General features: G+C 36.8%; 1 protein-coding gene across 6 annotated transcripts in view; it reads right to left on the bottom strand.

Moving 5' to 3' along the window:
* The window catches only part of AKT3 (AKT serine/threonine kinase 3), a 325,618-nt gene that overhangs the window by 159,251 nt on the left and 151,715 nt on the right, over positions 1 to 14,652 (bottom strand). For 4 of the 6 annotated variants that reach the window (XM_049868133.1, XM_049868137.1, XM_049868132.1 and 1 more), the window contains one exon: positions 4,978 to 5,103. The exons of 1 other annotated variant lie outside the window; for it this stretch is intronic. In XM_049868133.1, coding sequence (XP_049724090.1) covers positions 4,978 to 5,103 — 126 coding nt within the window. Of the gene's footprint in view, positions 1 to 4,977; positions 5,104 to 6,918; positions 7,019 to 14,652 lie in introns of those variants that run through there. One more of the 6 variants, XM_049868136.1, reaches the window with a different exon arrangement.

The following is a 14,652-nucleotide window of genomic DNA, read 5'->3' as shown; positions in this document are numbered from 1 at the left end:
CAGTGTGACAACAATGTAAGATAGCTTTGTGAAGTAAAGACAGAGGAGTAACTTAGCAAGTAGTGGGGGTGGGAATTTAAATCTGAAATTAATCTTAATGGATGAAAGAAAATTATTTAGGGAACTAGGGGACAGAATATTCCAGTAAGAGAGAGTAGCATTAGCAGAGGCTCAGAGGGGAAAGCAGCATGGTTTGTATGTTGTTGTTGGCTGTCACTGAGTTGATTTCAACTCATGGCAACCCTATGTGTAATAGCACTCATTGCTCCATAGGGTTTTCAAGGCTATGACCTTTCAGGAGCAGATTGCCAGGCCTGTCTTCCGAGGTACCTGTAGATGAGTTGGAACTGCCAACCTTTTGGCTAAGAGTCAAGCACTTAACTGTTTGTTCTACCCAGGGACTCTATATACAACTAGGGTTGATAAAATGTATACAATGAAAGAAAAACAGATGAGAAAAATACAGGCTGACCATGGATTCCATGGAGAATGAGATAAACAAATGAAGCCTGGGAGAATCGGGAGAGATCAATGGACTAGAGATGGTAAAGAAAAGGAATGAGGAAGTTCAGTAGGGGCGGAGGTGATTTGTATAAGGTACCAGAAAACATTTCAGTACTGCTGAAGCATAACTGCAGAGCAGAAAAGAGATGAAGTAAGAGTTGAGAGCAGAAGCCAGACTGAGGAGATCCTTTGTGATATGTTAAGGAAGACGGACTTTACCCAAGGTGCAATGGAGATCCAAGGCAGGGCTTTCACAGGGAATGGCACCATTAGAATTTAATTTTAGAAATACTGCTTTCAGCCATATTTAAAGAAAGAATATGAGGGGTACAAACTAGAGGCAGGGCATCTAATAGGAATCCAGAACAGAGATGATCACGGCTTGTTCTAGAACAATTCCATGAGAACAATTGTAGGTATGGACATAATAGGTTCAACAAATAAGCAAAATAAGCAGGGCTAGAAATGAAGCCCTGGTGGCTCAAGGGTTAAGTACTTGGCAGTTAACCCAAAGGTTTGTGGTTTGAACCTACCCAACAGCTCCACAGGAGAAAGGCCTGGCAATCTGCTCCCATAAAGATTATAGCCTAGAAAGCCACATGGGGCAGTTCCACTCTGTCGCATGGGGTCACTATGATTAGAAAATTGACTGGATGGCACCTAACAACATCAACAGAAATGGATTGGGAGGAGGATTAAAGATGTGAAGGGAAAAAAGTCAAGGAATGGATCCAAGCTGCAGCTCAGGTAGAGACAGAACTGATACTAAACATGGGAGAAGAAACTGACAAAATTATCTTGAGTAAAGCTTTGGACATGTTGAATCTAAACAAAAGCTAGGTAGAGTTGGCCTGCAGCCATTTGAATATAATAATCGAATGTTCAGGAGACAGGCCTGGCCTGAAGATATGGGTGTGAGAATAAATTGCATACAGGCTGTAACTAAAACCCTGAAAGTGAATATGACCACCCAAGAAAAGGGCTGTTGCTGTCAGGAGCAGCTGAGTCGCTTCCAACTCATAGCAACCCCATGTACAACAGAATGAAACACTGCCTGGCCCTGCACCACCCTCACAATTGTTGCTATGTTTGAACCCACTGTTGTAGCCACTGTGTCAATTTGTCTCTTTTTTACTGACCCTCTATTTTACCAAGCATGGTATCTCCTTCCAGTGACTGGTCCCTCCTGACATTATGTCCGAAGTAAGTGAGACAAAGTCCCACCCTCTCTTCTAAGGAGCATTCTGGCTGTACTTCTTCCAAGACAGATTTGTTCATTCTCCTGGCAGTCCATGGTATGTTCAATATTCTTCACCAACATCATAATTCAAAGGCATCAATTCTTCTTTGGCATGCCTGATTCACTGCCCAGCTTTCACATGCATATGAGGTGACTGAAAATACCATGGCTTGGGTTAGGCGCACTTTAGTCTTCAAGGTAAAGTCTTTGCTTTTTAACACTTTAAAGAGTGTCTTGCAGCAGATTTGCCTAATGCAATACGCTGTTTGATTTCTTGACTGCTGCTTCCATGGGCATTGACTGTGGATCCAAGTAAAATGGAATCCTTCACGACTTCAATCCTTTCTCCATTTATTATGATGTTGCTAACTGGTCCAAGGAAAGGGTACAAAAATGAAAGAGTCCTTAGTCTGAACCCAGCTAAACACCAAAATTGACGGGACAGGCAAAGGAACAAAAGCAGGACGGAGAGGCACCCCAGAGCACGATGGGAGAGACAGCCCAAGAAGGAGGTGGGGACCAACAACATAAAATGCAGCCCAGAGGTAAATCCAAGAAAAATAAGAAAAGAAAAATGTCTACTAGGCTTAGCAATTAAGTGGTGACTGGAGAACTTATTAAAAGTGATTTAAATCAAGTGAATAAAAGGAAGCTAGACTGCAGTGCGTTGAGAAGCAAAATGAAGACAATACACAGGCTATCTTTTTGGAAAATTTTAAGCAGAAGGAAAGGAATCTGAAATTATATGAAAATTGGAATGATCAATTCTGAAGTCTCTTCCAATTCTTACACTCTGTTTTTTTATACAGATAAAAAGTATATTTCAGTAAAACTCCATTAAAAACATATAAGTTTGAAGTGACATTTTTAATTACCAGAAAAAATAGGGGATTCAAAATGTAGCTATCGATGAAATATACGTTTACATAACATTTCCTAGCACACCTTAGAAATACCTTGTCAAACAGTCGTCTTTTACTATACTAAGGAGGCTGAGGCAGAAGTGAAATACTGACTGGTAAGGTACCTCTTGCTGAAATTGCTCCTTCTCTTTAACAGAAAAAGATTCTTTGTCCCTCTCGGCCTGGAATGTCCTCCTTTTTTAATTTGCTTAACTCCTATTCACTCTTCAAGGACCTGATCAAATACCAACCACCTCACAATATGAGACCATGTAAGAGACAAAAAGGACCAAGGACCTGATCTCACAATATGAGACCATGTAAGAGACAAAAAGGACCTTACAAATTCATTGAATCATTGAATCCAAGTGTTTTCACTACACCAATAAAGGAACTAAAGATCAGAGAGTTTGGGAGAATGATCTGAGTAACATCATACTCCTAGCTGTGGCGAAGCTGAAATTTGAACCATTTTTTCACTCGATGCCCGTTTTACTAGACTCATTTTTTCCTAAGGTGATCATTATTTATAAAGTTGAAGTTTGCAATTAAGTCAGGCTGTAAGGATAAGCCACTTAAAATAGTTTTAGTCTAAGACTGACGTTAATAACCCTTCTGAAAACTAAGGAGTTGATCTACAATTCACTGATTAGTTTGAGCCACCTGCCTGCGACCACTTGGTCATCCACATAGAGATTACAGCCGTAGACTACCGTTTCTTTCGTCCCTAGGCTGCCTCAGTCACTGCACAGGCTTTCTCCCCAAGGGTGCAGCATTTATTTCACCCTCTGCCAGTGGAAGCGTTGGAGCAGATGTTGGCAGACTGTGACATACAGTATGTCTTTAAAACTTGTTGGGGTGTGAAATTTCATAAGGTCAAAAAATGCTGCATTTTCATCAGTGAATACAGGAGTTCTGTACTTTTATAAATTATTTCAGACAAGCCAATAGCATTTGCTAGTAAAATGGACGGACTAAGAAACTGCACTGGCTTTAGGTAGGAAATGATAACGTATGCTGCTGATGTTGCAAAAGCTGATTTCTGTCACTGTAACACAAATGTTCACCCATAAGATCTTCAGAACAAAAACGTATTCTTAAAGTCAATACAAGATATCTCAAATGACAACGGCATTTAAAAATCATTTTCTACTGAAAGAAAGCCATATATTTTGGGCATCTGAGTGGGGAAAAAGATACTTGCCTTAACTAATATATACATATGACGACTGTCTTGTTTTATTTAAAACAAAATCTCTGCATAAGAATCCAACAGTACAGAGAATTTTTTTTTTAAGGTAGTATCCTTATCATTCAAATGATTTCATAAACCCTTTGTTTATTGTTTTCTCTTTTCCCTTAAAAAAAAAAAAAAGACTATCCATTCTAACCTACTGAAAAGGGTTAACCTATACAAAACATTAGGGGCAAAAATGGTAAAATGAATTGTATAACATTCAAGGACTTTTGCTTTCGTAAATTTTTTGTTGTTGTTTTATTGTATTTATTTATTTTTTTGCTTAATAGTCGGGGAAATTTTCCCTTATCTATTCTCTAAATGTGGCTGGTAGACGACAACATACAACCAAAATCAAAATTAAGGATGTTACCTAGTTGATGGTTTATCTCAATGGTACACACTCTAGTTTTTATACAAGTTTATTTGATTTAACATACTTTCGAAATGCTTTACTTCTGAGTTAGCACAGAAAAACCCTTTTACTGATTAATCAGTAAATCTCAACAGCCTAAAAATAATAATCGTTGTCATCACCGTCATCACCATCATTCAGTTTTTTATTGTGCTCAAGCAAACACAGAATTTCCAAATAAGCTTAAGTCACAAGCATTTTTGTTAGATATTTGTAAGGAAGAAGAATTTGAGTATAAATAGAAAATCTCCCGGGGAGGGGGGGGAACTAACGTAAAACACTTGTTTCTCATGGTACTATCAATCAGAAGAGCTAAGATTATGATAGAACACTGATTAGAAATGCACCAAGTACTCCAACATTTTACAACCAAGTTCAATCTAGCAATCAAGTTCATAGGTTTTTGTTTAGATTTTATAAAGATAACCTACAAGTACGTATTTATCCTGTTCAAATTCTAACTATGAAAACATTCAACTATATTGCATTATGTAAGACCACATATCATCGATAATCCATATGCTAAGGAATTCAAAGTCTATCAAAGCTGAAAAATACTTTGCTATTAAATACAAACTTAAACTTTTGCACAGGCTTCCCATAGATCCTAAGATACCTGCCACATAAAGTCGTACAAAGAAATAGCTATAAGGTGAACCAACAATTATAATGAACTTACTTGCCACTGAAAAGTTGTTGAGAGGATAAGGTAAATCCACATCTTGAGGTTTCTCTTTATATCCTATGAATGAGCCATCTGTCTTCAAAAGGAAGTATCTTGGCCTCCAGTTTTTTATATATTCTCCTACATGAGGAAAGCACGCATGTTAATGCTGAAAAAAAAAAAACGAACAGCACTTTTATGTGAAAAATAAATTATTGTACAATATATGTCCTACAACACTGGCCTCCAAAAATTTCGTTAGGCAATTTTCTTTTAACTTAGCTTACAAAAGAAAATACATAAGCCTGCAATTAAGATTCAATAAAAACCCAAACATGTTTTGTTCTTAATGATTTCACACTTTGATAATTCATTTACACCATTATTCCTTCAGAGAATCGTTCATCTGAGTACACATTTTGCTCAGTTTCTTATTTTATCAGATGGTTGTTAGAGCATAATTTCAGCAGTTTAAAAAAGCCTTGGTAAATCATCCACACAGTATCAATGAATTTCGATGAATACTTATCATAAGAGGAATATGAAATAGATCTTTCTCTTCCATGTATCACTAATTGGGTCATTTTTTTAAGAGAGGAAAAAAGTCTATTTTCATCGTTAAATTTTGTTCACAACTCTTTTAAACATTTTATTATTCTGCATAAGAATATGACCTTTTGTACAATGCTATAAATAAATTATGAAAATGGACATGGGTTAACAGGGCTTAAAATCACACACATGTAGACACACAGAGGAACATAAAAACTCTAAGAACAAATAACAGTCAATAAATGTATATTTTACCATGTACTGATAGGTTACCTCCTAAAAAAAAAAAAAAATCCTAGCCACCAAAAATACAAAATTCTAAGCCACCAGATCACCATCTGATTACCTAAGCATGGGACAAAGAACAGGATTTGTCCTTTTGTCTCTGATTTCTTGAAAATAGCCCTTGGAATTCCCCACCAATCTAAGGTGTTTTTGTTTTTCTAAAACAGCCAAGCAACAATTAAGTGTGCAAATGAGGTGGGAGCCCAAGGACCCCACCTGATCAACTTGCCCTCAGGAAAAACGAGGGCAAGATGGAATCAGTAATGCAGGTTCGGTTCAGTCGTTTACTACACATAAAGGCCCTAGTCGAGCACATATATTGAGGTCCCAATAACTATTATAAACCAATACCAAACCAAACCCACTGCTGTTAAGTCGTTCCGATTCACAGCAAACCTACGAACTGCCCCATACGTTTTCCAAGGCTGTAAATCTTTACAAAAGCAGACTGCCACATCTTTCTCGCTCAAACTATTATAAAGGATCTCTGATCTTGGAGCTTGAACTTCCGGATTGATGATTGAATCTCCGTGGACCTGAAGCTCCATGCCGAAAACCACTTCCAAACCTCACCTGTACATCTCTTCATGTACACCCCTCGTGGTTATATTAAAAGGGGGGTGGGTATACCCTTACCCGTGAGTTCTGTGAGTCATTCTTGAGAATTACTGAACCCCGCAGGGGCAGTGAGAGCCAGCAGGGCCTGGCGTCTACCTATTTGGCAGTTGATTCTACTTGTTAAGACCCCAGTCTTGGGTGGCTGGTGGACAGGAGAGGGCTGTGCAGGCAGTCATTTTGTAAAGACTTAACTCTGGGTGGTTAGGGACAGAGAAAGAAAATGCCACATGGGTGGCTGGTATTAGAGATTAAAAAGTGGGAAAGCAGGGATGTGAATTAACTCCGCACTTTGAAGATCAGCCACGTGTCTATTATTATTAACGCACTAGGTTTCTCTAACTTTAAGCAACAAGGTGTTCCATGATACCGCAAGAGCTGAAAGGCTACTCTGGTCTCAATTTTCAGTTCTCTAGTGAGTATTGCTCTCTGGTTATTCTATCTTAAATGCTTATCACAGAACTACAAAAAGTTGCAAGCAGTCCAACTTTGTCTATAAATCACCTTCTTCCCTGGATCCCTAGTTATCCAAGCCAAAACCTGACATCCGACTGCTCCTTCCTTTCCCATCAGTTGCAGCTCAATGCTGCCTTCAGAAGTCACTCTGGAAAAAAAAAAAAGGAAAAAAAAATTTTTTTTTTTTTTTTCTCAATCAACCAGTTGCCATCAAGTCAATTCCGACTCATGGCAACACCATGTAGAACTATGTTCCATAGGGTTCCCAATGGCTAACTTTTTTGGAAGTAAATTGCCAGGACTTTCCTCTGAGGTATCTCTGGGTAGACTTGAACCTCCAAACCTTTCAGTTAGCAGCCAAGCATGTTAACCGTTTACACAACTCAGGGACTCCAGCCTAACCTAAAGTAGGCCCTTAAGACCTTACATCAGCACTTCTGCTAATGGTCTTTGACTGCTCCCTCTCCCCCTCCCCCAATTCTTCTTCCATCCTAATATATCACCTGCGGGTTAATCTTATTTATATACGTACCACTTTCCTGCTCAAAAATATTCTGTGACTCCTTACTGTTTAGGGTAAAGTACAAGTGTCTTAGCATAAAATGTAAAACCCTCCAAAATCTCACCAACACATACTACATTTTAGATATATAATCATTCCTCTGAATCTGTAATTCTCAAACTTTTTCATAGCAGAAGCTCTTTAGACTCTTAGGAACTGCTGAGAACCACGGAGAGCTTTTATTTATGTAGGTTATATCAATATTCACCGTATTAGAAACTAAGAAAAATCTTAAATTTTCATGACTTCATTTTAAAATAACAGCAATAAACTCACTACATGTAACATAAATAACATTTTTATGAAAAATAACCATTTTCTAAAACAACAATTTCATGAGAAAAGCGGCACTGCTTTACATTTTTTTGCCAATCCCTTTAAAGTCTGGCTTAATTCAAGACAGCTGGATTCTCGTATCTGCTTCTGCATTCAATCTGTCACAGTATGTTGTTTTTGTTGAAATATAGGAAGAAAACCTGGCTCACATGGATATGGAGCTAGAAAAGGGGGGAGAACTTTAATAGCTTTTTCAGATAGTTATGAATATCCTTCTTTGATACTACACCAGAATTCAACAAGCAGTAGTTTCTAAAAGGTTGGCTGCAGTGTGGAATCTGAAATCATAACAATGAACTTTTCATACTCCATTATGTGAAAATCCATCGGGCTACGCTGCACTTTGAGCGAATCTTTTACACCATGTATGACTTTGTAACACCTTGTACTGGTCTGAAAAGCACAGGTTCAGTGAGTTATGCTGACCTCCCAAATGTTAACACCTTTCATTACACAATCACATTCGCTTTCACTTCCAATCTCATCAGAAAAGTCTAAGTATTGGGAAGCTGTCAAGCTCACTGCAACAAGTATGTTTCCCAAAAGTCTAATTTTTGTTTGAAAGTTTGAATTTCATCACTGGCAGCTAATATTGTCAGTATTGCCTTACGGTGATAACTCCAAGTGCCCAACCTAATGTCTACCAGTTGATGGATGCTCAATACTAGTGTATTAAATGAATAAATAGTATATATGAACATCTTCCCCAAAAGTATCTAAGATCAGAAAAGGAATTTATGAGTCCCTCTTCCCTTCCTCTTTTATGTACCTCTTAAAGGAAAAGAAAAAGAAAACCCAACGCTCCCCCATACTCTGTCTTTCTAAAATAACTTGGCGCTAATGTCAACAAATAGACCAAAAAAAAAAAAAAAACTGGTGCTGTGGAGTCAGTTTCAACTCATGGTGACCCTACAGTGACCCTGTACGACAGAGTAAAAATACCCTGCAGGGTTTCCAAGGAGCAGCTGGAAGATTCGAACTGCTGACCTTTTGATTAGCAGCTGTAGCTCTCAACCACTGTGCCACCAGGGCTTCTGAACAAACACATGACTTAATCAAGTTTATCAAACCAGGATACTAAACTCACAGTTTCCATTTAAAAAAAAAAAAAAATGAAATAGTTCCTTTCAATTACCCTTATTATTTTATTTTTCCATTTTTATTTATACACTGCTATACAAAATTTAAAATCATTGGATATTAATTCTCTAATTAATGATGTAATATTTAGATTTCAAATGACGTAAGACAATATCAGATTTATCGGTACAGCATGCTGTAAGTTTATCAAGCTAAATAACAATAGTAATAGTTTAAAATGAAATTAATTAAAAATGAAACCTAAATTCACTTCCAAAATGTATACAAAGAAAACAAAATGGGATAATACGATTTGTTTTATAACAGTACTGATTACACTTATCCAAGAAATGTGAAATTAAAAGAAATAAAAAGGAAAAGCACCTAAATATTTATATCCTCAGATAAAAGACACAAAACAAACATCACATAAACCCTTTATCTTTCTTATTAAACATATCTTAGCAAATGTAAAATATTTCATGTAGTCTGTAGCAGAACTTCTTGTTGCTAAAAACTTATTTAAAAATAAATCTATTATGCATCCCTTAAATAATATATTATACCAAGATAGTGAGATAGTCATTCATGCAAAGGAAAAATGCAGAAGTCAGAATTTCCCTTCTTGATATAAAGTATTATTTCTGACAAAGTTTTATTAATAATTTTGAGTTGTTTCAATTAATCAACAATTGTACTATCATACTATATTAGTAAAAAAAAAAATTTTTTTTTTTTTTTTTTTAGTAGGAAACATCAAATTTCCAATGAAGGCTCTGGAATCCAGTTTATTTTGTCATTTTGCATCTACAATATGAACAGATGCTTATGAGAGATAATGATTAACTTATTAATCTGTTCTAGGTTCTGAGGACACAACATTGAAAAACACAGCTTCTAAGCACTATAACCAAAGGTTTGTTTACAGAACCTGTTTCCAAAAACAACAACAAAAAAACTATCAAGTTCTTGGCATGGGTGGTATAAGGACTTATAGTTAATACCTTCTGAATGCAAAAGGAAAAATGCCACACCACTCCTATAAACGGTACAGAATCTCATTTGGGAATTGTGCAGTTGGAACAGGCTGTTGAACAGAGCGGTTTTACTTAGTTATCATGACTTCAGATTCTGGATTTTTCCTACTTTCTTACCTTCCTTAATAATTTATTTTCTGTAATCTGGTAAACAAAATCTGAATGTTTTGGAGTGTATGTTGGCCACAGCAAACATTTTGGATTTCCCTACACTGTGCACAAATAATATTTTATTTTGGCTCTCAGGCATAATCTTCAATAACAACCTGAGACAGGAAATGGCATGAGCTTAGAGTCTTCTCACTCACTTTCAATCTCAAATTTTTGATGGAATATTCAAATGGATCATAGTTGTCAGGGATGATAAGCAAACAACTCAGGATTACCTAACAAAGTTGGCAGTGCTCATTTTCTGTTCACCTAATTTCAAATTTCATTTTTATTTGGGAATCTTCAACCGAAATTAGTCCACACATAGTACAGACCTATTTCATTATTCATTAGCACTTTATTGAGAATCATATTTGGACTTTTTAAAAGCTGAAGTTATCAGAAAGTGCCAAAGCAGGAGCTAAGAACGAGAACATATGTCTGTTGGCTTGATTAAAATGTTCAAAGGGTCTTACATCTAGAATAACTAGGGGAAGTTTACATGGAGTCAGACATGCAAATAGAAGATTCTATTCTAATACTCTCACAAATGGATTACATTGACGAACGTCTGATTCCATTTTAAGGCTAGAATGTGTTCAGATAGATTCCCTGGGTGGTACAAACAGTTAAGCACTCAGTTACTAACTGAAGGGTTGGCAGTTTGAACCCACCCAGGGCCCCTAGGAAGAAAGGCCTGGTGACCTGCTTCTGAAAGGTCATAAACTTGAAAACCTATGATGCCCAGTTCTACCCTGTAACATACCGCGTCATCATGAGGTGGAACCGACTCAACGGCAACTGGTTTGGTTTTTGGTGTGCATCTCAGGACGTGGTCCTAACTCTAACCTCACAAGAGGTAGAAAGTTAGATATAAGTTAAAAGTGAAAATGGATGAAAACAGTGCAGAAATACTTATTTATCTACTGGAGGTCTATCCCCAACTGTCAGGGACAATGCTAAAGACACAATTAGGTGGATTAATCAAGATTTTTTTAAGCAAAACAAATACAGATAATCCAATTGAAAAAAACCCTACACAACCGTAGTACTGTTTCTCACAAATCCCATAAAACCATAATCCTTTAAAATGCAATTAGACAAAACACTTAAGCATCATTTCTAAAATATGCTACTTGCCTAAGATAAAGTGTGAAAAAATAAAAGTCCCTGATTACTAACAGTTGTATAGCAAACAAACTGAAATTCCAACTTCTCTAATAGATACAGGTTATATAGCTTTTTAAGTTACCAACGGACAGTCACGCTTGTTATAACATGGGCTTCAAGTGCTAATCACTCCCTAAGGAACAGGGTGGAAGCATTCTTACAAGTGTGTTAGGAAGAGGCATTACTGTTTTGATCTATCATAAAGCTCAAACAACTATATCCTTAGCTTTACAGAGAATACACAGTTTTTTATACTTCCATGTTTAATCACAATCCAGGTTTTTAAGATACATTACTGTTTGTCTTGGAACATGTGTGGGAAAAATAAATAGATGATATCCACACTTAATGCAAATATTAATTTAAAAAAACAATCTCTTTCACAACCTTACTTACTTACAGAGAGAGAGAGAGAAACAGCCAATAGTATTTACGCAAAAAAGAAGGCGACCAGATGGTCACTTCATCACAATGTGGCCACATTTTCAGAATCAAAGAAACTTTATTTAAAACAAATGCTATCCAGAATAATAAAATGTTATGTAACAAATGGATGTGGCCAATATGAGATCAATAAATTTATCAAATTAGGCTTCAGGTTCCCCTTACTACTCCACCTCATCATTGAAATCCTTTAGGATGCAACACTGCAATGCAAGGACTCTGGAGCCATAAGCCTTGGTTTCCAATCCTGATCTACCATGTATTAGCTGCACTGACTCCACCTCCCTGTACCTCAGTTTCCTCATATGAACCACAGTAGAACTACCTAAGGGATTTTGTGAGAACCTAATGACTTAATACATGTACAAGCACTTAGGACATTAAATACATAGTAAGTGTTAGATTATGTTATTATTATTAAAAAAAAAATACCAGTTATGGTATTTTTTATACTTTTACAAGTTTTTGATAAATTTTATAAAAATTTTTGATTTTTTAATATAATTTACAAGCCATCTGCAAACCAGACATTAAATTTTCTACTAATCAGTATTGTACTTATTCAAGAGTATTTACTTGAATAAGTATCAATAATAACTTTACCGTCTCAGGAAAAAATCTGTTCAGCTACTGTCAGGTATATTAAACATGTATCCTACCTAAAGAAATGAAAAGGCTATGCAATAACAAAACATAACAATAATTTGATTAACACTCTTATGTTTTTGTTGGGGGGGCAGGAGAGAACAATAAACTAGTCTTTCAAAAAAAATAACAAAAGACTTAGATCTCTCTTAATGATTTCTAAGTAATACACACAAATATAAAGTACCATAAAAATTCAAATAGTTTAAGAATTTCCAAAACAAAACCCAAACCCATTGCCATCAAGTTGATTTCGACTCATAGTGACCCTATGGCACAGAGTAGAACTGCCCCACAGGGTTTCCAAGGAGTGGCTGTTGGATTCGAACTGCTGACCTCTTGGTTAACAGCCGAGCTCTTAATCACTGTCCTACCAGGGCTCCAAGAATTTCCAGAAAGCAGCTTTAACCTCCCCCACCAAAAAAAATGGCAGCTTTCAAGGAAAATATTTAAATGACTTTAAGAAACGATCTTCAGTAAAACTCACGAGTCAATTCGGACCTAAAACAAAAAGTTGAATGTTAATTTCAGGATAAAATCTAATTTCATGGTTCATAATATTTAGTTGCTTGTTGACAGATGTCAGCCAAATATATACATCTGAACTACCTAAAAGAAAAGATAAAGTCTTTTCTCAACTCGTGGACTGCCATAAATGAATACCAGTTGCCACTGTGTCGGCTCCGACTCACAGTGACCCCATGTGTGACAGAGCAGAACTGCGCCCCATATCGTTTTCAAAGCGGTGACCTTTTGGGAGCAGATCACCAGGCCTTTCTTCTTAGGTGCCTCTGGAGTCCGTACCACCACCCAGGGACTCCAAAATAAATACTAGTTTCACAGTAATGCACGTTAAAAGTATAGGAAGAATGTTCCTTAGAAGCGAGGACAGTGAGACTTCATCTAGCTTACTTGGACAGACATGATCAGGAGGGACCAGTCCCTGGAGAAGGACATCATTCTCGGTAACCGAGAGTCAGCGAAAAAGAGGAAGACCCTCAGCGAGATGGACTGACACAGCAGCTAAAACGATGGGCTCAAACACAGCAACGACCGTGAGGGCGGTACGGGACCCGGCAGTGCTTCGTTCTGCTGTGCTCGGGGTAGCTGTGGGTTGGAACTGACTCGACGGCACCTTACAATAACAACAACAAATGTATATATATATTATCTGTTGCCATTTGAGTGTTTTGAAATATGATCTTATTAATCGATATTACGCAGAAAGCCATGAGAGAAAGAGAGGTGTGATCAGTCTCTTAAAGCCTGAAAAGCTAAGGTGTGTTATATTATGCTAGATGAAAGTATCATAAATGATCTTACTGAGCTTCCAGCTTGTATTGTCATGAGGCTTCAGAGAAATGGGTGGTGCCTTGTCTTGGAGTCACTACAGCAGCCAATCATGGTCTTTTATATATATTATTACATACATATAATGAAATACGTACATTTCATAACAGTATGCTGTATCTCAAATGTCTTAAAAACAAATACAGTTACTGGAGAAATACATGACTGTAAACATAATAAAACATCAGGAATCTTTGAAATTGCCTGTCTATTTTATATAGATTACAAATACATTCCAATTACCCACCCAAAAACCCACAGCCTACTGAAGTCTCAAGAAGAAGAAATGTGCGCTCACTGAATTCATCATCACCCTCTCTTACAGATGACTGGAAAATAATCCTACTGGATTTGTTTACGTGATCTACAGCAAACAAACCAGCATAATAACAATTTTTCAACAGCAGGGGGATAATCTGAAATGAAGCTTTTTAAAAATGAAAGTGTTCTGCATATTGCAGGTGCTTATATTAAACATACGTTGATTAGATTTTCCAGCTCTCGCAAACTTAAAATTTTCAGGTTATCATTCTCCTTTTATTTAAGTCCATTCAAATATGTTCTTTCCTTGTCCTTAGGCAAATTACAAGTGTTAGATTCCACTGTGCCGGCTAAATAATCTCTCTGACCCATTACCATCAACCAGCTTTGAATGTGTAGTGGTAGTCTCTGAAAACTGGGTGATGGCTACAAAATATACCAAAAACATTACAGACTCCTGCCCAGCTCACTCATGATCACAATATATCACAGAATTGGGTCCTTCAAACATTTTTTTTTTTTTAATTAAGAATTGGAGAAAATGGGTTTCTAATAGATGCACTCATTCAACAAATACTTAGTGTCAAACTGTATAAGCACTGAGAAAGCAACGATGAATGATACAGGAAGAGCCACGGCCCTCACAGAACTTTAAGTCTAGCAGGCAACCATGAGAATGGAAAACTGGAGAAAAGGTGATAATGTGAGCAGTTAAAATTCATCATGAAAATTTCTACCATTTCTTTA

Source organism: Elephas maximus, chromosome 24, assembly GCF_024166365.1.
Source record: "Elephas maximus indicus isolate mEleMax1 chromosome 24, mEleMax1 primary haplotype, whole genome shotgun sequence".
Lineage (NCBI taxonomy): Eukaryota > Metazoa > Chordata > Mammalia > Proboscidea > Elephantidae > Elephas > Elephas maximus.
This window is presented reverse-complemented; position numbering and strand designations above follow the sequence as displayed.